Source organism: Elaeis guineensis, chromosome 1 (assembly GCF_000442705.2).
Source record: "Elaeis guineensis isolate ETL-2024a chromosome 1, EG11, whole genome shotgun sequence".
Classification (NCBI taxonomy): Eukaryota; Viridiplantae; Streptophyta; class Magnoliopsida; order Arecales; family Arecaceae; genus Elaeis; species Elaeis guineensis.
This window is the reverse complement of record NC_025993.2, coordinates 160,764,585-160,788,614: the sequence shown is the minus strand read 5'-3', so window position 1 is coordinate 160,788,614 and position 24,030 is coordinate 160,764,585. Positions and strand designations below refer to the sequence as shown.

Genomic DNA, 24,030 nt, shown 5'->3' with positions numbered 1-24,030 from the left:
CTTGATAGGTCGTAATCATCCTTCGTTATTTTCTTCTTGTTTAAGCAGGGCAAATCTAGCTATCACTAGAGTCCAAAAATGCTGTGATGTTTATTAATTTGGCTATTGCTTGACTTAATGCATAATAGACAATAATAGCGCGATAAGCTCTATCAAATCTATGTTGCTAGCAGTTTCTTGGTGTATAGAATGTATTATGTGAAGTTGTCCCTATCTTGAATGTTCTCACATGGTATTACTTGCAAACAATTGTTAATTTTCTCGTACGGAGAAAAAATGTTGTTTCAGAAAGATGCTCAAACAATTAACCAACTAGAATAAGCATGGGGTCTAAAAAAATAGTATCACCTTATATGCTATAAAAGGAACCAGGATCTAAGAAAATTTATGTTTTATTAAAATATATTTGTGCTTGTTGAAAAGAAAATCAATAACTACATGAATACACTAAAATATTTAATATTGGTGCAAGCCAAAATAAATATTTTGTTTTTCATAATTGCTAGTTGGCTCATAAGCAATACAATTTGAAGCTAGAAGCTTGGAAAATTCATCTAGAAAGCTGCAGAAACAAAAATTACTCATGATAAATATATAACTTAATTTTAGACCTCAAATCAGGCACCTTATTTACTAACTTGTTGTGTAAAGTCTAATAGTTCCAGCAACTTTTTTTTTTTTTTTTTTGGTAGGAATTAAACTTAACTTTCAATTACATATATAGCGAACAAACACAATCACAGCACTTTGCAAACCAATCGATGCTTATCGAACTTACAACTCTCTTTTTGGTTGCTTTAGATGGCAACAAACTGTAACAATCTAAGCAATTGGATTTGTTGTGGCCAATCGCCTCGTCGTCCGATCGTCGGAGAACGAGCGCCTGCAAAAAGGGAAGTCCACACTGACCGGAGGCGGCTCCGACGGGGACCTTCCGACGGTCAAGTCAGAGAGGTGACTGGGCAACAGTGAAATGAAGACAGAGAGCTCAATCGAGGGAGAGAGGAAGAGAGGTGCGAGCCTGTGGTCTTCAAGTCGAGGAGTGGAGAGAGAGATCGATCCCTTGCACTGTTGCCTTCCCCGATTTATATAGTGGAGCACGGTATGGCGCCGTCATTAATGGCGTAGACAAGTGAGGAATTGTCAACTCACTGTAGATTGTCAGAGTCGCCGTGAAAGTGTCATGTCGCCGTGGGGCTGTCAAATCACCAGGGTTGACAATGCCCTCGACGGGACAATGCCCTTAGGTGGCAGTGCCGCATGTCGCTGTCAGGGCTGACAGGCTCTGGCGGCTATACGGCGATCGGAGGAGTCGACCGACCCTAGGTCGGTGGCCAGCTGTGTGGCGCCGGGTGGAGATTCGGGCCCCTCCGATGGTCAGCCGGGCATGTTGCGAGAGTCGGCCATCAGACTTCCTGGTCGGTCGGCCAGTCGGTCGGTCGGCCGGTCGGTCGGTCGGTCGGTCGGTCGGTCGGCCAGTCGGAGTCGGTCGGTCGGCCAGTCGGTCGGTCGGCCAGTCGGTCAGTCGGTCGGCCAGTCGGAGTCGTCCGTCGGTCGGTCGCCAGTCGGTCGATCGGAGTCAGTCGGGATCGGTATATCCCACCAGGATTGACATCAGATTGTCCTGCTTAAGTCAACAAGCAGAACACTAGTAGCAACCACCTTATTTCCATAAACTACTTGAAGCAAAGATTGGACGTCTCAGATATTATCTGAGATATTAGTTGCCATTGTAGTGAAAATGTAATAGCTTTATTTGGTCCACTCTTTGACTTAAGTCTGTGGGAGACCACTTAGCCCATACGGATAGAAAGTGCTTATTTCTTTGCTTGGGTATTGCAAATGTTGGCTGAAATTAATAATTGTCTCCAAAAATATTTGTTGCAATTGTAATGAAATTATGCTTGCTCTGCTTTGCTTTACTTTTTGACTAATTCTCTGAAAGACCATGACGAGACCATCAAGCCTGCTAATGGATAACAAATAGAATGAGAATATCACTCAATTTTCTAACAAGATTGCATCATACATGGAGATTCACTCCCGCGATTATTCTCAACCTTGAAACAAGAAGCAGAGTTTTTTTTTTTTACTTTATTTTTATTTCCAAAAAGTAACTTCTTTCTCCCCTCGCACCAAGCAGGGTGACCTACCTTTTGAAGAAAGGAAATAGCAGTGCAGGGATTAGAGTAGAATCTGAGATGCTTTCTTTCATGATATTTCTTTGACTTGAACCCTCGCCTGCAAGAAAAATGCATGGAAATTGGAAAGAGGAAGGGGGACCCAACTCAACCGCAAAGGAAAGGGGATGGGAGGTGGATGTGGTAGTTGCGCGCTAAAGCTCGGAAGCAAAGGGACGACGCCTTTGGGAATTCGGCGACGTTGGTGGCGTTTTGGGCATCAGGGCGGGGTCTCTCCGGCTTGAAAAATTATTGATTGGATCTAATTCATAAAATATTTTTTTAAAAAAAAATTATTTCATGTACAATAATAATATATATTATCATATATTTAATTTTTTTTATTTAATTTTTTTTTTCTAACTAATAAATTATTCATGAGCCACAATGAGCCAGATCCAAATCCAATCAATAATTTCTCGGCCGGCTTTCCCAACGCCTGAGCCGGCACATGGAGCGGGTGCCGTGTCCCACATCATCACAATTTTCACGGTCCTCGTCACTGGCCTCCTAATTGTTCTCCTCGTCATTGAATGAGATGATGGCATACTATAAACATTTCAAAATATATTGTGTAAACTTAAAGAGTCCCACAAACGAGTAATTTTTTATTAAAACGAAAGAAATGGCCGACATTGCATAATGGCCGAGATTGTTAGCTCTTTTTTGCCGTTATATACTAGAGCGTTAGGATACACTATCGTACAACTTTCACCCCATACAGTGGATAGTTGCAATATCATCCGTGGCTTTTACCTTTCTTTGGAAGATGTTTAAGTATTTCTCAGTACAACATTGAGCACTATTGAAAATATCTAATGAGGAATATGAATTTCCGTCCAAAATTACAACGATGTCGATACCATAAGAAGAAAGATGAAGAAAAAAATATAAAACACAATCAAATAATATGAATTGGCTCAAGACCTATCTTCACGGGGTATGTAAACTTTACTATAAGAAAAATCCATAAATACAAAAGAAGATCACAAACTCTCAATTTTCATACACCAATCTCGCAATAAGAAGCCCACATCTCTTACAGAAATTCTCAAAATCCTTGAAGAGATACTTCAGTCATCACAAACTCCACCATCGGGGGTTGTAGAGCTCATCGCAAGCTTTTTATAGAGCCTAAGAACACCTAAAACGGATAAGAAACCATCAAATTTTGCTCAATCGAACCGGAACAACTCTCAATCGTCTGATCACTGTTTTGATGCAAAGATCCTTGTTGATTGCCACCTTCTTTCGCTGGCCCGCGCATCGGATCCGGTCTCTACAATAGCCCTAGCATGCCCCAATCGTCAGCCATCCAATCGTGCCAATTGGATGGTCCAAAAGCCTCCCACCAACAATTCTGATCCAGCGCTAGTTCAGGGATGCTGTCACCAGTCTGATGCCTGGTTCAATACCAATTCAAGCTGGTTCAACCCGGTTTATAGCGGTTCAGGGCCGGTTCAGCTGATTTTCAGCTAATTCTCTACTGATTCAGCCGGTTTACTGCTGGTTCTTCACTAGTTCACCTCCAATTTATTCGATTCAATTCCAAATTGATCGGTTCAGCTTCGATTCGAATCCAATTGAACTCAATCTTATGATTTCTCCACGTATCTTTAAGTCTTGGACTTCTATTAATCAATTAAAATTGAATTCGAGGCATCAAACCCAACAAGCATATCACAGAGACGAAGGAGAACCATTAGGCTCCAAAATTAATGATATGACAGCTATCCAAATGGTATTGCATTCTATGGCATAAAAATCGCACTATAGAGGATCTTGTTCGTGTATTTTATAATTGCCTCTCAAGATACAAAACCATCAAGAGATGTTACAAGTATGATATATATACAACCGGTATCAATTACTAAAACTACTGAGAGTGGAAAACATAAATAACTACAATCAGAATGGATAATTATTATGCTTGAAGTAGAGCTAATCATGAGCTGGACTCAAGCATAGAACATATCAAATTTTAAGTAAGCCTGGCCTAAAGTCCGATTGCAAATGAAGATAATTTAGCTAGGAGGCCCATCCTATGATCATCTCTAGTTTAAAGGTAGTTGTAATGTATTAGCATAAATACATAAAACTATCTCGATTCAATTATCTTTATCTTTATCTTTATCTTAATTTTTTCTCCTAGGAGTAGGTGTAACTTAGATTATCTATTGTAACCTAGTGCTACACCTCCACTGTAGCCAATGGTACACTCTTCTATCTGACACAACTAGGGTTGTTCATTCGGTTTTAATTGATCCGATCCTATCCGAATCGGTCCGATCTGATCCAAAAATCGAATAACAAAAAAATGAAAACCCAAAACCGACCTGAATAAGAGAAGAACCAAACTGAGAATTTTAGTTCGATTCTGTTCGATTTTTTGATTTTTTTATAATTATTTTTTTTTAATTATTTATTTTTGATATAATATATTCAAATAATTATTGTCGATTCATTGTTAGTTTATTACATTATATTTAATTAAATTCAAGATCTATTGAATCTATTGATTGATAATTTCTTACATTAAAAATCAATAATTGATAAGTAATGGTACATTGATATTTGATAAATAAGAAATTGATAATAAATAAAATGTAACATATCAAAAATTATATCATTTACAATACAAACAAGCAATCAAGCGTCATAGCAAATTATAAGAATAGATCAAATCTAAATATCCAATCATCTATCCATATAACTAACAAATTCTTAATATAGTAAATAATATAAATTTAAATTATAATTTCAATTTTTTGATTTTTAACTTAACCGAACTGAAAATTAAAATTATTAAAAATAAAAATCAAAAACTGAATCGAACTATATTCAGTTTGATTTCGGCTTGGTTCGGTTCGATTCGAACTGATTTTTGGTCTGAATTCGAGTTATGAATAGCCCTAAGCACAACACTATATCTCCATCAATTTTTATCTCATTTGAATGGTGATGTGATAGCAGCAAAAGTTTTGAAGATCATGATATGTGTACAAATGCTATTCCCTATTCTCCCATCAATCTACATCTTTTCATCTAGCTTAATATTAATGATACACCCATGTACATATCAGACCTTGTCCAAGCAAGCTTGACGGTGCACCTCTATCCCAAGCAACCGAGTGCCCCGAATATCCCAAGCTTCTTCGCTCATATGGAACAAGACAGGAAGGGTAGCAACAACACTTTAACAGTGCATTTCATCCCCTTCTAAAATCACCACCAACTAATTATGATGGTTTATCTATCTAGCTGACTCTATTAATTAATTAGAAGAAAATAAAATGCTTTGAATCTCATAACAATTCTATTTTGAAACTAGTATACATGCTGACCAAGTGGAAATTCCATAAATATTGAATTGGTTAATTCTTATTGGGTTAGTAGAGGACTTAAGCGTGCAAATAGATCGGACCGGATTGGGTTATGAGGGACCCGAATCCAACCAGATTCCTTAGTCGGATCCTAATGTTGAACCCAAATAAAACCCAATTTCAGGTTCATGATCAAAATTTTCGACCCAACGAGTCATTTGAGTTGAACTGGGTCCATATATAACCTAGCCCCTGCACGAAAAATTTAGATCCTGATTGGGTCTGTGTTAAATATAGCCTACTATATTTTAATTACCATATAGACAACTATTATTAACCATATAAAATAGATAATAAATAATATTCTATCAAAATATTAAAATATAAAAATAATTTTAAATCTATCTTTATGTTAAAGATATTACTCATATAAACCTTAAATCACAACTTAGAGACTCAAATAAGTTTGCGACCTATTGATATATTGATTTCGGATCAGGTTGGATCAAAATTTAATAAACTCAGATCTGATCCAGAAAATAGAACGGATCCAATTTCAGAACCCAACCCAATCTCAGATTCTTTAAAATAGATCGGATCATATCTAAGCGATCGGGTCAGATTAGATCACAGATCAATCCAACCCATATGCAGTCTTTGTAGGACTACATAGTCATACTAACTGCAAGATCATCATCAAAACTAACATTGTTTGAAAATTAAGTAAAAAAGACTTAATCTAAAACTAGTGAAATCATGATTCATGTTTTAGATCGGTCTTAGCTCAATGACATCAACTTTAAAAAAAAAAAAGATTCCTTATAAATCTTATGCAATAATTTATGGTCATTGACATAATTTGACCAAAATAAAGCCCATTGCTGTTTGAGCTTTATCGAGTCCGTTTTATATAAAGATTTGGTGAAGCACATGGCGTATGAACCACGTAAATCTCTATATTCCTCTCTCTTGGTTTACTTTATTTTCTAGATATATTTTTTAGCACTTGATACTCTAAAACAAACTGAAATATATTTTAGGAGGTGTTTGATTCGTGATCGGAATTAGAATGAGAATCGGAATCAAAATAGATTGAAATCGAAATCAGAATCGGAATAGCCTAATCCCTGAAGCGTTTGATTCATTTTCGGAACTGAAATCAGAATGGATAATTTTTATTCTTGCTGTTTGGTTCATTTAAAGGAATTGAAATTAAAAATATTATTTTTAAAAAATAATATTTTATTTATTAATTATTATTATTATTATTTATGATTATTATTATTATTATTATTATTATTATTTTATTTTATAAGATAAAAAGATGAGGGGAGATTTATTTATTTATTTTCCTTCCATCTTTCTTCCTCTCGTACGGCATCACCACATATCCAACCCTCCACCTCCGCCAGCATGAATCGTAGCTCCTCCGCACTGCCCCCTACCGCTTCCCCTTGACCGTCCGCCTCTCCTCCACGCCACATCCCGACTCCCCTCGTGCCTCTTTCGCTTCTCTATGCCCTCCCAACCCCCACCCGCGGCCCGCCACTCCTCCAAGCTACCACCACCACCCCCCTCTTGCCCGAATGCCTCCTCCACTTCTCCGCACCACCCCCTCCCCTACTCCCACCCCCACGAAACCAGCACTTTCTCCGACCTACCTCTCAAACCTTTGGTGGTCTGCGGCTCCCCCACGCTGCCCCCACAGCAGCCCGTGCCCCCTCCGAGCCACCACTATTCCTCCAAACCCCCTGGTGGTCCCCATGGCTCCTCCGCCCTCTTCCCTCGCATCCGGCGCCAGCATCTCTTTCTGCTTTCAGTCTCACCTCCCCACTCATCTCCCCGGTGAAGCCCGATGCCATCCTCGTTTTCTTCTGCCGTCGCGCCGGCCTCTCCATCCCCCAACTCCATCGCTTCGTCCGCTACCACCCCTCCATCGTCACCATCGACGTCCCCTCCAACCTCCTCTCCAAGCTCTCTCTCTTCCATTTCCTCCTTTGGCCACGTGCTTGCACCCCATATCCCACGTCCGACGAAATTTTTTTTTTAATTTTATTCTAAATTTTGATTCTTTTGAAGTGCGATCAGATTCGGCTACAGAAAAGAATGGATCATTCTCATTCTTCTCTGAAATGAAAATCGAAATAGAATTCTCCTCAACTAAATATTTAAAATGAAAATCATCCATTCTGATTTTCATTCCAAATCTTAATTATTCCAACCAAACATCTCCATAGTATTTGCTACCCCTATATTTTCGCATCATAAATCTCCAAAACTAGAGTCTTGCGAGGGAGATATGGCAGACCCAATGAACTATATGCTTTTTTTAACCAGGCATGAATTTCTTTTTGCACAATGGGAGCTTTGTGCGCTAGGATGCGCTTATTATTATTATTATTTTCTTTCAGGTAGATTCTCACCAAAGTCAGTAATTCATGAAGTTCCCAGTTGTTGAAGATTGCCCAGCTTATTTTTAAAGTTAACATAATTGGCAAATACCTAAACTAATTATGCTAACATAGAAAGCATCCCCCCCCCCTACCTGCCTGCCACTTCCATGTACGGGACGGCCATTCACCGGGTAGAATCTTCACAGACAAAAACCAGCCATAAGCGTAGGTAACAAAGTAAATCCAGCAATTACGGCCGCAACCGTCCTCACAAGATGAAACCTTGCGTTGGAGTTTCTCTCCTCCATCCTTTCCTCCGTCAGAGAGAAAAATAAAATAAAATAAAATCAAGAAATAGTACTGAAGATTCTCAAAATAAAGAAAGTGAGGCGATATATAATAGATTGTCGACGGTGGCTTCTCGGTGATGGTGACAGCTAACTGTTGCCTGCTGCCTTTTAAATTTAAAAAGTTTTTTTTTTTTTTTTTTGAAGCGCGTAAAGAAAAATATGGCCACCCTGAGATAATTAACCTGACCCAAGACCCATACAATGCCGAAATCACCACCAGACCGCCTCCGTATTGCATGCACCAGGTGCAATTGGACCGCGTCAAATCCCATGGTGGATAACACGCCACACTACCCTTTGTATTTCATCAATTACCGATTGCGCGCTATCCACCGTGCATATGCTCCGGGATTTTCCTCCACCAGAGGACCGCAAGAATTTCCTTTGTCTCGCTTTAACTCTTTAAGATCCAGTCGAAGGGTATGGAGACTTTACCGAAAAAAAAAAAAAGAGGCAGGGAGTATGTGCACAGTTACTGAAATAGTGGCAGAGCAAGCTTAAAATACCGCGGCCCTGGCCTAGTTAGGTAGCCTGAGACGATAGCATGACATGTGCCGTTTTCCTGGCTAGCCGGCCATGGAATTCGGTTCCTTGTGGGATAAATGGTATCGGTGAGAGTACGCTTGGTCCCCGAGCACTTTACCACCAACTCTGGTTCTCATTCCACGGATGCGCTAGCTAGCATGTGATTGGTTGGGGGTTAGGAAGTGCTAAAACTGGGCTGCATTTTGTTGTCAGTTTACATGGATCGGTGTTACCATGTCGGCAGAGGGAGGGCCAGGGGTGCCAGGATTTTTTCGTGAGGGAAGCGACGGAATTAGGATGGCAAAATTAATCCGATCCGATGGATATACATTCTATTCGAATCCGATCAAATCCGAAAAATAAGATTTGACTGGATTTGGATTTGGGTTCGGATTTGGATAAAATCCGAAAACTATAGTACGGATATGGGTAGGGTATGGGTAGTGCTATTTTTTATCCGAACCCGATCCGAACCTATGGATATGGATAATATCCGAACCCATATCCGAATATATATATATATACATATACATATATACATATCCGAATATATATATACATATACATACACACACACACATATATATATATATATATATATACACACACACACACACACACACATATACACACATATATATGATCTCTCTCTCTTTCTCTCTCTCTCTCTCTATATATATATAATTATATATATGTATGTATGTATATGTATGCATGTATGTATGTGTGTGTGTTAGAAGTGTGTATGTGCGTATGTATGTATGTATATATATATAATTGGTAATTTTATTTTTAATTGATAATATGCATAAAATTATTTTACTTTTTTTTGGTATAGAATGGATGGGTATGGGTTGGGTATGGGGCGGGTATGGATTGGGTATGGAGAAATGAGTTACCCACGGGTATCCCCGAACCCGTTGGGTATGGGGATGGATATCTCTTTTCTTACCCGATTGGGTATCGGGTAGGATTTGGGTATAGGGTATTAAGTTCGGGTTTGGGGATGGGTAGTATACTACCCGACCCAAACCCTACCATTGCCATCCCTAGACGGAAGACACCATCACACCGGCTCCCGCCTCTGTGCTCCGTGCTGATTAGTCTGAGACGGAGACTCCCGTTCTTCCATACTTTTTCGGGCTTTATATATTTTTCTTTTTTTTTTCTACAATCTTTTATTCTGAGTAGCCTAAGGAGTTGATCAGTTCTAATCTCGAGTGATGGTGCTCACAAAAAAAAAATCGAATTGAGTCATACTGTGGTATCTAAGGGTGACAATTGGATCGGATCAAATATAAATTGATCGGATTGGATGTAGGTCGGTTCAGAAAAATTCAAAATTAATCCGACAGTTTATTAAACGGTCAGGTTTTGAAATCCAAACCCATCTTATTTAATAAATAGGTTATCTGATCTGACTTGATTAGCCTATTTATTAAACAGATAACCGATTTACCTAATCAGATCAGATCATTTTAAAAAAAAAATAGTCAAAAATTACTAAAAATGGAGAAAAAACTTTATCGAAAATTGGATCCTCTGCTCTGGTAACCACATCGTCACCCTAGCCCTCGGCGATCTCCGCACCAAGTCCCCCAGCATCTATGGCTGCCTCGACTCTACTCTCAGTCATCTCTCTGCCCTCGTCGAGCTCTCTCTCATCATTGACCACATCATCAGCTCCATCCTTCAACTCTCTCTTCCTCTGCTTTAACCTCCATAGCTCTACGTCATTGTCCTTAACAAGAGCTTCCCCTCTAGTGACCTAGGCCCATACTTGATTACCTTAACTCCTCGGGTTTCGACATCTTTGAAGCTCAGTCAAAACTAAAGCTAGCTTTCCAGCTCCATCCAAGCCTTCTTTGATGGGGCACCATCTCTAGTTGGATTTCAAGCCCTCTCCAACCCATTCCATTGATATCACCATCCCTCCAATACCTCTCGAAACCTTAACCAATAAAAAAAATAATAAAAAAAAAAGAACAAGAGAGACTAAAGACTCTCAAAGATGAAAGACCCTGTAGCGGAGCTTAGATTAACATTGCGGGTCATGACTCCCAAGTCGTGGATCATGTGCGCATTAATATGCATGTTAGTTTCAAATTTTAAACGAGATCCGGACTTTAGAGAGCGACAGGCTTTCGGGCCTTAGGCAAGCTTTATAGGAGTTTTTTATAGTTTATTTTAGATAGATCACGGATATCTAATCTAACCCTATCTATTTAATAAATAGATTAAATAAGTCAGAAAATAAAAATCCAAACTCAATCTGAATAATCAAACAGGTTAAACATGTTGATTCATTTACAATCCAAATCCATTTAGACCGAATCCAAATCTGCTTAAGATGGGTCGAATGCAGATCAGATTGATGGGTCGAGTCATATTTGGCTAGTCTAGTTGTATCTTTATAAGAAGACCACCTCAGATCTGCACAAGATAGCGAATGTTCTTAAGATAGTATTCTCTACACACATTAATCTAGACAAACTATCTATCAAGTTGATTTTTAAATTTTTTTATTATAAAATTTATTTATAATTATCATTATTAAAACCAATGGTCCGCTTTGGCCCATGGGCCTCACGATTTTATCCTTCAAAAAATGTCTCATGTGAGATGGATGGTCCCTTCTTATATAAATCATTGTCCCTCTTAACTCACAACCAATGTGGAACTAATGATATCTTCTATCCCATACTATAACATAGCCCCCAATCAAGGAGAGTCTATGTATGGACAGGAGATATCTTTTTTATTTTTACCACATGCCCTCTAATCAAGAAGGAGTTAATGTGCAAACATGGGAGCCCCGCAGTCATAGGGGTGGTCCCTTACCCAGCGCACTATTGTTACGGTCAAGGACTCATGGCTCGACACATAAGGTATTATCTACTTTGACCCATAAGCCTCACAGTTTTGTCCTTCAAAAAGATGCTCCATATGGAATGAATAGTCTTTTTTTATATAAGCTCAATTTTTTCTTAATTCACAATCAATATGGAACTAATGATGCCCTGCATCCTATACTACAACAATCATTTAATTGCAATGTACAATTTTAGGTGTTACACCACAAAACTCAAAATCCACGAGAATTAATCTGAGTATCTAAGAGCTTCACCATTGCAGGGGCTAGCTTGGGATGGCGTGAAAAGTTAACTAGTTTTGGAGCAGGAGAGGAAAATACTTTCGCGCACACAAGAATGGGGACGATGGAGCTCATTATGGAGCATTATATGCAAATCGAGAAGGTACACAGCTAGACAAATTAATGGACATTATGTGGACCTAAAAGGTTAGATGTTGGATTATGAATGTACTAATTTATGAGATAGACAAATGGTCCACAAACACCAACTGCTTTGACATGGGCCAAGATGAGTCTTCCTTGGATCAGAAGAAAAGGTTGGACTTGCTCCACACGCCTTACATGGTATATTAGTCTCCCTCATCCCTTTCACCCAGGAGGGAGAAAGAACAAATGATTTGATAGTGGGGTGGGTCCCAAATGGAGCAATACCTTTGGATACATGGCAGCACAACCAGCCAGCTTGCAAACGAGTAAACCCCTCCTCTTGAAGGCAGCTGCATGCATCTCCTTTAAAAGCTAATTAAGAGGGCTCACCAATTGGTTGGGTTCCATGGTGCAGAAAGGGACGGTCGAACAGCAGGCTTTTCGGACAGATGAACTACCATATATCTACGTAGCCCCGTGAGGCCTTTAAATGATTTGATTTGATGCAGTCGGATCACCTGTCTTATAAATTCCCCGGCTGATGGTAGATGCTGCACTTGTACCCCTGGCCTCAGACTACTGTATATCACTAGATCATGTCCCTATAACCAGAATTGTTTCAAAAGACTCTAAAGACCAATTTTGGGGGGGCGGTGGGGCGAGAGAGAGAGAGATGTTGGTGTTGCTTTGAAGCATACCAAAAAAAAAAAAAAAAAGGAGCATTGTTAGCACGCGGATTCCGTGAACTCATCTACTACAAGAACAAAAACACCTAATGCTTAAAGTTTCATGACGCGCTTCAAATATTACTACATTAACGACATGCTAGTGGGCCTGTGTGACTGTCCTCCGGCTCCGATAGCGACGGGGAGTGATCATCTAGGTCACGTACGTACACCAAGAGCAGTCGGGCCTTTCTACAAACCGCATAGAAGAACTTGCACATCAGCATCTTATTGGTTGGGAAGATTGAACTGCATGGAAGAACTTGCACATCAGCATCTTATTGGTTGGGAAGATTGAACTTTTAGAAGTCCATGTCTTTTGTCTAGTTTTTTTTGGAAGGTAGAACAAATTAATGTTAAAGGCATGTTTGGAGGATATCCTGGAATCGGATCCGTCAGCCCACACCATCCCGTATCTTCTAACCTTCTAAGAGTCCAAGTTAAATCTCTGTCCTTCGTTCGGTTGGTCAAAAAGAGGGAAAAAACCCATGAAGGTGCCTTTTTTCCTTCTCATAGAATATGAGCAATCAATGAATCCTACAGCAAATTCAGCCCACTCCTGTTGAATTACGCATACACCGCAAGACAGAATTATTACCAAAAATGCCGCAAAAATTTGATTTTCAGCCGCACATTACGCTTTAATTCACCGTATATTGGACATTTGAAAGTAAGTTATGATACTGGTGCTGAGAGAGTGTTAGCTAGCCTTGCACTCAGCCTACCGGCGAGTACATTGTTAGTCGAAAGTGTAGAATATAGTGCAAAAAGGAAAATTTTATTTTCAGTAGATCAGGATTCAACGCATGGTGAAATTTTAGATTTGCTTTCAGCGGACGATGGAGAATCGGCTATTTGACAGGCTCATGCCACTATAACCATCGGCCGGATGTGAATATCAGAGTTTGTCAAGCGTCTCACCTCGCCCAGAGCAAGCTAAAAGTTTCCAATGTTCTACATACCTATAATGCATGCTTAGCCAAAGGCCAACTAACAAAGAGATTTTGTGTTAATTCTCTCTATTTTCGGAGGGGATTGATATCCTTGAGTTTATATCCCGTCATATCATGTGCATGATATTGGGCTGGCATCTCTTACATCAAGAAAAAGATATTAGGCTGGCATATCCATTCACATCAGTGACCTCAAGCTAGTCATCCAACCAAGTTGGAGTTGGCTCCAATCATATCAGTTTGGGTGAATGGGGTCGTATGGTAAATGGGCTCTAGACATAGCATATGGATCGCAAGGCAGCCCAGTTATAGTCCACAAAAACTTTCCTTCCTTGTACAAAGTTTGGGCCCCGAAGTATTGTCGACTTCTCTCTGCCCAACATGTGTTACATTGATCAGAATGTTTGCCGTCGATGAAGATGGTTGTGCCGGTATCTGCTTCTACTCTAAGGTAACGAACAGTTTCAAGAATGCCAAACTATCAACTCCAGTCTCAACTAACGAGATAAAACTACTGCACTGGCGCTGAAAGAGCAACTGGATGACTCTGCCCCTAACTCTGGTGATTTTTCTATGATTTCCTCTTTGTCATCGGCATCTTTTCTTAAGTAACTTTACCGTATGGAATTCAAATTTTGGTGAAATGGTGACAAATATTAGGAAAACAAACTTTCCAGGCAGGAGATCATTCTCTGGAAGAGGCGCAGCTAAAGAAGCAACAAAAGGTTTTCGGATTTTACAATTACTTTGACACCTTAAATGTGTAGTTTTCCCTCTTGAGTTGTGTGTTAGTTGTTTCAAAGATAGTTTAAGGTTATACATCCCATATCTTTTGGAGCATACAAATTTTAGTAGTCATATGCAGACAATGAGAGCAGCAAATTTACAAGCCATATCAAACTTTGGCAACGTCATGTGCTCCCTGAATATAGTACCTTTTTTACTACAAGCCCCACAACCAAGTATATTTCTGACATCTTAAGGAGGATCAGCCTTCTGAAATGTTGCATAGCTGACTAATTTTTTATTTGAGTTCTGTTTCTCCACTGATGGTCAACCAAAACTGAACCAACAAATTGCCCTTTTTTACCGGTGAAGGAATGCAGAATGGACTTCCAATTCAGGAAATATACTTACTCCATTCTGATTCAGTAGGTTCAGTTTTAGGTTGTAATTATCACAGACAAACCCGTACATATTTGGAAGAGAATCTGATGGAGGAAACTTGAACACAGGACATTCAGAAAGATACCCAACCATTTCGATGGACACGACTTGCAGAAAACTAGCACTGACAAGGATGCCCCTAATTCCGTAACTAAAGCATCCAGAAACCGCAATCGGTAACTTCTTAGGGTGACGTACCAGAGCTTGAATTTTCTTGCATAATAATGAAACGATAGCTATTATATCTGCTTCCTGAGCTTAGAACAACTCCAGAACTTGATCCATAACAAAAGTTTCACATTTGGATAATTTCAGATGGCAAAAGATCAGTCAAATAGAGATCACTTTGATGTTAAAACAACAAAAATTTCTTTCAAGAAATTATCCAGGTGTTACACATATATAGATGATAGACCTTTGAAGAGTATGGCTGTCGCAAAGCCAAATTTAAACCTACCTGTTACAAACTAGAACATATATATATATATATAGCTTAAATGTGAGATCAAGAGTATGCTTGCATCAAATTTTATTTTAGAATATTGTTCTATACAGACTTACTTCCATAATCTCTAATGTTCGGCAAGAGTGAATCTGATACCTGGTTACCTTCCATTCGTTGTTGAGCCAGAGTTTGTCAAGTCTGATGGATTACAATCCAAAGTAGAATTATAAATTGCTGCCAGGGACAGAAAGACCTCAGTCATCGTTGGGCGAGATGCAGGCTCGCGTTCTACACAGCGCCATGCCAATTCAGCCATAGCAAATGCTAGATCAAAGGGATAGTCATTCTGTAGATAAGGATCCACAAAACTCCTCAACTTACTCCTCGCGTCTTCTCCGCTGAGAACTTCTCCTATCGACGACCACAGCAGCACTTCCTTTGTCTCATCACCTTCCGTGGCGAAGGTAGCACCCTTACCTGATAGCAACTCCAACACGACCACTCCGAATGCGAAAACATCCATCTTAGGGGTAATGAGCCCATGCTCTAGATACTCTGGCGCCAGGTATCCCGGAGTACCAACAACATGCCTCGTGAGATGCGGGCCTTCCCGATCCTCCACCGGTCTTGCCAGGCCAAAGTTGGAGAGCTTTGCTCTGAACTCCCTGACAAGGAGGATGTTGCTGCTCTTCAAGTTCTTGTGGACATACGGCGGGTTCGTGTAATTGTGCAGATAATTGAGCCCATCAGCGACATCACGAGCAATCTGAACTCTCTGCCGCCAGCCAAGATGACTCGAACCACTCCTATCCTTCTTGTGATGAAGCCAGTCGCTGAGAGATCCCCTCTCGGCGAACTCATAGACAAGGTAGGTGTTCCCTTCGTGGAGGCAGAAGCCGGACAGCCTGATCACGTTGGAGTGATTGGCATGCTTCAATATATCGATCTCGTTCGACACATCACCTTTCAGCCTCTTCACCGCTGCATTGTCCCCGTTGATGACAGCCCGGTAAACGGATCCTTTGATCCTGTGATCTTCCCCGAAAGACCCGGTGGCCCTCTCCAATTCTCGGAACTTATACAACGACAGCGACCCGATAACGCTACGGATCTCGCTAGAAACCAAAGCATCCGACGGCGACTCGGCGATTTTAGGAGCTTGAGGAATTGGCTTGCGTTCCGGGCGGCGCCAGCACAAGAACCAAATTAGAACTCCACAAATGGCTAAAACACCGACACCAATTCCGATTCCGATACCTATCCATTTCTTGTTAGAGCTGCCTTTGTCGCTGGTCGCGGCGGGGGAAGGCGGCGGAGGCGGGGAAGGCGGCGGAGGTGGGTTCACGAGGTCCTCCTTGGAGGGCTCGGTCTTGAGGGGCACCAGAAGCGTGGTGAAAGGATAGATGACGGAGCTGGATGACAAGCTATTCGCGTCCATGATCGACTGGGAGTCGGTGCGAAACCTCTGGGCTATCGCGTCAAGGCCGTCGTCGGTGGCGACCAAGTAGGTGAGCAAGTACTTGAAGCCGCTGGCGGTCTGGTTGGCGGTGGGGCAGGCGCAGCGCAGGGGGATGACCAGCTTCTCGCCGACGGCGAGGTTCCGGCTGTCGTAGGGGTTCTGGGCCGCGAGGGCCTGGCATGTGGAGAGGCCCTGGTAGGTGTTGTTGGCAACGCTGAAGTAGATGTCGTTGTATTTGACAGTATAGGAGGCGTTGTGCTGGTAGTACTCGCCGGAGCACGAGCAGGCGACGGGGACGAGGACGAGGTCGAAGATGGTGATCGGGGAGGAGATGTTGGCGACGCCGTTGATGGTGGAGATGTTGGAGGCGTCGACGTTGAGGAGGTTGGCGATTTGGTAGGGGGACTGGTACGAGGTCTGGGATCGGAAGGTGAGGAAGGTGGAGCAGGAGTTGCGCTGCCCGTTGCAGGAGTAGCCTAGGGTGGAGGAGCCGTTGGTGGCATAGCAGGCCGCTTGTTGGTTGTTCTCGTAATCTTGCTGCGCTTGGGAGGAGGGGAAGCAGTAAAGAAGAAAGGAGAAGAGGAGCAGAGCAGTAGAGCAAGAGGGCTTCAGCTTCCCCATGGCTTTTCTTCTTCTCTCCCGTTCTTCCTCCCGGCTCGCATTACCCCAGGGCTAGATATGGTAGCTGTGACAAATGATTTGGTGTGGCCTGTGCTCTGTGGACCGTGGATGGTTGTTGTTCTTTCTTTTGGAAAAACAAATAAATAGACAAATAAAAAATGGTCCATGGTTGTCAAGCCGAGAAGCAAACCGAACTGAATTGGTCGCGTGGACACGGCTTTTGCTTTGAACATTCCTCGTTGGACCACATGAAGGGCAGAAGGGCGACGCCAACGGTCGCGCCCGCCCCGCCACAGGGGCTCTCCTGCTTTTTTTGAAATGTTCAATAAACAACAATGGGAATAGCAACGAGTCGAGGTGGAAATGTAGGAGATGACCAATGGAGGAGTCTCGTTTGTCAATGGCCACAAACAGACATGGTAGTGCAAGAAAATGATGCTTGATCCTTCGAGTTGTTGGAAGCAAGAGCGTTGAAAGATTTGCCGTGATGATTTTGGACTTCTCTGTTTCCTGATTGATTTTGGCACACAGATGATCAGCCAAAAGCGAACCCGCGAGTTACCCGGATGATTTCCTAACAGAGTGCTGAGAACTGGGGACTTCTTTTCCTTCCCCCACATCTTGTTCACAGCAGTTGTATCATTGGGAGATACTTCAACCTATATTAAACATATAGCGTCTAATTTTTGCTTTTATCAAATATAAGAAGAAAAGAATTTCAGGAATTCACATAACTTGCTATACTGGTGTATTTATTATGCGTATGCTTCATCAATAACATTGCTCTGTGAGAGATAGCATCTAGAAGCAATAAGCCAGATTAGTCCAGAAATCAAGTCAGTTCTCTGAATCTTGATAATTCCTTTGTCATCAATTTACGTTAGTTTTGTTACCCTGCAAGATAACATCAGTTTAGGTTCAAAATCCACCAATGCAACTACTTATTTTTTCCCATTTTTCATCAACCTCTTCTTTCATGCTCTTTCTTATCATAGTTCAACATTAGAATACTTTAAACTCAGCTTTTCAAAACTAAATAAAGATACAAAAACACAGTCTACCAAACTTATGCAACAGACTCGATGCATCTGCTGGATTCAACTTGTTTTCTTTGAGAATAATGGAGAAATTATAAACCTACAAAATAGCATGCTAGGGAGTTTTCTCTTCTAAACTATCACATTATGGAACCCGGTCTAATTAGTCTACAAGGTGATCTAGCAGGCAGAAGCTTTGATAAACCTAATTATCATGCAGAAAAAAAAAGAGAAAGAATTCCAGTACGTCTTCTACCAATATAGTTCTTTAGAGCTGATGACTAAAAATGTAATATTTATTATACTATGTTTCCCAGGTTCTGTTACTAATATTTCTGATATTGAAATGATAATTAAATCAGGTCCATTTGCAGAAGAAACCTTTCATATCAAAGGTGTTTGATGTGCTCTGAAGAAATCTTTTAATCCTGTCTCAACCATCACATCCGGTAAAGTTGTTCCCCCGCATCAAATAGACATGAAGAATAAGCTGGATTATGACATTTAGCACGTCAATCACTCTCCAAAAACCAGCAGCAGCATATGGTAGCGTGCCAGATCTAATGTGATCGTTATACTCCATTGCAACAAACGCCAGTGCTCTGTGACGGATGCAACCTGTGCGCCACTACCATAGATATAGGCTCATACATAGATATAAATACCATCACTACCATAAATAAGGCTTAAAGGGTTTGCCACTGAATGGTCTCTCAATCTATCATCCTGGGAACTACCGGTGAATGCAGGAAGAATGGACTTCCAAATATAATCAAAATCATTTACCCAAGCAGAGCCTGAACCTTACTTCATTCTGATTCAGAAACCAAATAATTAAGCGAAAACTTTTGGGGTTCGTGTCTTCATGTTATCAGGAAATCTTCTCATGACAGGACCAAAATAAGATTCCTAAACACCGCACAGAATGGCCTCTTAATCTATCATCCTACCATAAATAAAGGCTTAAAGGGTCTGCCACTGAATAAAGGCTTAAAAGGTCTGCCACTACCATCACTACCCTAAATAAAGGCTTAAAGGGTCTGCCACTGAATGGTCTCTTAATCTATCATCCTGGGAACTACCGGTGAACGCATGCAGAATGGACTTCCAAATATGATCAAAATCATTTATCCAAGCAGAGTCTGAACCCTACTCCATTCTGATTCAGCAGCCGGAGCACGCAAAAATTTTGGGGTTGGTATCTCCATGTTATCAGGAAAACTTCTCATGACAGGACCAAAATAAGATTCCTGAATACTGCACAGGATGTTTGAAATAATTAACTGCAAGTGTTTTCCAATCTCTCATGCAAAAGGAGCATCATTCAACAGCCAATCAGAAACAGGCAGAAGGGTGGAAATTTTCAAAGAGGAGAATAAATTTTCCAAGCAATCGTAACAAAAAGGTTCAGCAGGTTCAGTTGCAGGTTGTAATCATCGCAGACAAACCCATACAATATTTTGTATGAGAATCTGATGGAGGAAATTTGAACACTGGAGATTCAGAAGGATACCTAACTATTTCAATGGACATGACTTGCGGCAAACTAGAACTGTCAAGGACATCCCTAATTCCATAACCAAAGCATCCAGAACCCGCGATAGGTCACTTGTTATGGTGACATACCAGAGCTTGAATTTACTGCTTTCCATATGTGGTCATCTTGCAACCTCATTATCATCAACCTGCTAATCCAATCTCATCCTTTTCCGCATATGTATCAGATGGTACTTGCATAATAAGGAAAGAATAGCTCTTATATCTACTTCCTGAGCTTAGAACAACTTCAGAACTTGATCCACTGATAAAAGTTTCCCCTTAGGATAGTTTCAGATGGCAAAAGAGTCAAATAGAGATCAACTTAACGTTAAAACAACTAACATTTCTTTCAATAAATTCTCCAGATGTTACACATAGATGATACATCTTCGAAGAGTACGGCTGTCGCAAAGCGGAATTTAAACCTACTTGTGGCAAAGTATAATATATATAGCTCAAGTGATTCGCTATCACAAAAGAGTACATGTCACAAATTTCCTTCTGCTTTAATAGGCGTTGTACCAAAAGCAGGGCATATAGAGTTTCAGTACAAAACGTAAATGGGAGATCGAGAGTATGCTTACATGAAAAAGAGAACGTGCCTAATCTCTAATGTTCAGCAAGAGTGAATCTGATATCTGATTCCCTTACATGGACCGTTGAGCCAGAGTTCGTGAAGTCTGATGGATCCCAATCCAAAGTAGAATTATAAATTGCTGCCAGGGACAGAAAGACCTCAGTCACCGTTGGGCGCGATGCAGGCTCGCGTTCTACACAGCGCCTTGCCAATTCAGCCATGGCAAATGCTAGATCAAAGGGATAATCATTCTGTAGATAAGGATCCACAAAACTCCTCAACTTACTCCTCACGTCTTCTCCGCTGAGAACTTCTCCTATCGACGACCACAGCAGCACTTCCTTTTTCTCATCACCTTCCTTGGCGAAGGTAGCTTCCTTACCTGACAGCAACTCCAACATGACCACTCCGAATGCGAAAACATCCAACTTAGGGGTAATGAGCCCATGCTCTAGATACTCTGGCGCCAGGTATCCCTGAGTACCAACAACATGCCTCGTGAGGTGCGGGCCTTCCCGATCCTCCACCGGTCTCGCCAGGCCAAAGTTGGAGAGCTTTGCTCTGTACTCCCTGTCAAGGAGGATGTTGCTGCTCTTCAAGTTCTTGTGATATACGGCGGGTTCGTGTAATTGTGCAGATAATTGAGCCCATCAGCCACGTCGAAAGCAATCCGAACTCTCTGCCGCCAGACAAGATGACTCGAACCACTCCAATCCTTCTTCTGATGAAGCCAGTCGCTGAGAGATCCCCTCTCGGCGAACTCATGGACAAGGTAGGTGTTCCCTTCGTGGAGGCAGAAGCCGGACAGCCTGATCACGTTGGAGTGATTGGCATGCTTCAATATATCGATCTCGTTCGACACATCACCTTTCAGCCTCTTCACCGCTGCATTGTCCCCGTTGATGACAGCCCGGTAAACGGATCCTTTGATCCTGTGATCTTCCCCGAAAGACCCGGTGGCCCTCTCCAATTCCTGGAACTTATACAACGTCAGCGACCCGATGACGCTATGGATCTCGCTAGAAACCAAAGCATCCGACGGCGACTCGGCGATTTTGGGAGCTTGAGGAATTGGCTTGCGTTCGGGGCGCCGCCAGCACAAGAACCAAATTAGAACTCCACAAATGGCTAAAACACCGACTCCGATTCCAATTCCGATCCCTATCCATTTCTTGTTAGAGCTGCCTTTGTCGCCGGTCGCGCAGGGGAAGGCGGCGGAGGCGGGGAAGGCGGCGGAGGCGGGTTCACGAGGTCCTCCTTGGAGGGCTCGGTCTTGAGGGGCACCAGAAGCGTGGTGAAAGGATAGATGACGGAGCTGGATGACAAGTTATTCGCGTCCATGATCGACTGGGAGTCGGTGCGGAACCTCTGGGCTATCGCGTCAAAGTCGTCGCCGGTGGCGACCAAGTAGGTGAGCAAATACTTGAAGCCGCTAGCCGTCTGGTTGGCGGTGGGGCAGGCGCAGCGCAAGGGGATGACCAGCTTCTCGCCGACGGCGAGGTTCCGGCTGTCGTAGGGGTTCTGGGCCATGAGGGCCTGGCAGGTGGAGAGGCCCTCGTAGGTGTCGTTGGCGGTGATGAAGTAAGTCTCGATGGTCGATTTGAGAGTGTAGGAGGCGTTGTGCTGGTAGTAATCGCCGGAGCAGGAGCAGGAGATAGGGACGAGGACGAGGTCGGAGACCGGGACCTGGGAGGCGTTGGCGACGCCGTTGATGGTGGAGATATTGGAGGCGTTGGCGTTGAGGAGGTTGGCGATTTGGTAGGGGGACTGATACGAGGTCTGGGATCGGAAGGTGAGGAAGGTGGAGCAGGAGTTGCGCTGCCCGTTGCAGGAGTAGCCCAGGGTGGAGGAGCCGTTGGTGCCGTAGCAGTCCAATTGCGCGTTGTTCAAGTATTCTTGCTGAGCTTGGGAGGAGGGGAAGCGAAAAAGAAGAAAGGAGAAGAGAAGCAGGGCGTCGAGCAAGGGGGCTTCGGCTTCCCCATGGCTTTTCTTTGGGAAATTATCTCTTCTTCTTCTCCCCCGTTCCTCCTCCCGGCTCACAATAACCAGAGCTATGATATTAGAGGCGTGACAAATGATTTCTACCCGCGGCTCCTTTACGCGCGTTGACCGTGAATCCCTGCTGCCGGTTGTTCCTTCTTTAAAAATAAATAAATAAATAAATAGTGGTTGATGGTTGGCAAGCGGAGTGGTAAACGGAACTGAATTGGTCCCGTTTGGTTGGGTTTTGGACCGGGACACGGCTTTGGCTTCCAACGTTCCTCGTTGGGAGAAATTCTTTGTGCACCGCCTGCAATGCAGAAAATCTGATCACTTTATTTTATTAAATTATATATTTATTATTTTTAATATATATTTAATATTTATAATTTTATTTTTTATTTAAAATTTTAAATAATAAAATAAATTTTTTATTTTAATAAAATTATATATTTAAGATAAAAATTATGATATTGTGAATCAAAATTATGACATCGTATCAAATTTTTATCTAATAAAATGATAATTTTTTTAAATTTTGAATGACGAAAATGTATCTCCGTTTTGAAAAATTATGACATCCAAAATGAAAATCATAAATTATAGGTAAAAATTATGATATCTAAGATAAAAATTATAACAAGATGTAATAATTTTGACTTATTGGGATAAACCGACCGACCCCCGACTTTGGTCACCATGACTCCGACTGGCATCGGTTGAACATGTGGTTCTGATTTTCATTGACCAATTGAGCGAACCGCACCAACTTACTATCGGCTGACCGACTAATAATTCGATTACTACCAATCGACAGCGAACGATTTAGACCGTCGGCATAACAGAACTACTAGCCGACGGTCGCTCATAATTATACCGTCATATAGTCAGTTTTACCGATATATGATCGGCTAATCTGCTCAATATATCATAACCGTCACAAACAGTTATCAACTAATGTCACGGCTATTAAGAGAATTAACGCCCACTAATTCCATATTTAAGGTCCGATAATTTAGTGCCATAAAAAGTGGACCTCGTGCTCGACGGTTACACCAGAATCATCTATAAAAAGGGATAAATGAGCAGTACTGGTAGGCCATCTCGAGGTCAGAACTCTGCTACTTTCTACATTCAAAAACTATTATTTACCAATTTTTTCTCTGACTTAAGCATCAAACGGTTCCCGTCGGACACCAATCGATCTGTGTGAATGTGTTTTGTAGGTACTTTTACCAGCGACAGGCGACGGGGAGTTGGCCGCAACAAATTGAGCGTCAGGTAGGAGAAAGATCATATACACCATGACGAAGATCAGAGCGCAACATTCGACTGCAATCGGATCAGCGAGCACTTTTCCCGTCGGGAAGAGGTTTCTCCCCCTCCTCAGTAGCAGAGCCTAGTTTCTCACATCCCGTGATCACCACAGACGTCCAGATCGCTGCGCTTGTGCAATAAATAAATTTCTTACGGAGGCAGTCAAAAGCCTCCAACAACAGTAAACCCAGCAGCAGC

The 24,030-nt window shown here is 41.8% G+C and overlaps 2 protein-coding genes across 2 annotated transcripts; both read right to left on the bottom strand.

Annotated features, from left to right (window-relative positions):
* Positions 1-15,371: 15,371 nt before the first annotated feature.
* On the bottom strand, positions 15,372-20,131 carry LOC105039374 (protein LYK5-like). Its single transcript, XM_010915515.4, has one exon. It carries the CDS (start codon positions 17,380-17,382, stop codon positions 15,463-15,465), a length of 1,920 nt encoding a protein of 639 aa, XP_010913817.1. The 5' UTR covers positions 17,383-20,131; the 3' UTR covers positions 15,372-15,462.
* A 149-nt stretch (positions 20,132-20,280) lies between these two features.
* On the bottom strand, positions 20,281-22,532 carry LOC105039373 (protein LYK5). Its single transcript, XM_010915514.4, is given in 4 exon segments — positions 20,281-21,145; positions 21,148-21,738; positions 21,741-22,487; positions 22,490-22,532. Coding segments are annotated over 4 exon segments (1,944 nt in total). The 5' UTR covers positions 22,518-22,532; the 3' UTR covers positions 20,281-20,567.
* Between the last annotated feature and the right edge of the window lie 1,498 nt (positions 22,533-24,030).

Excerpts from the sequence above, each read along its gene's own strand:
- LOC105039374 (XM_010915515.4), bottom strand. The coding sequence starts at position 17,382 with ATGGGGAAGCTGAAGCCCTCTTGCTCTACTGCTCTGCTCCTCTTCTCC.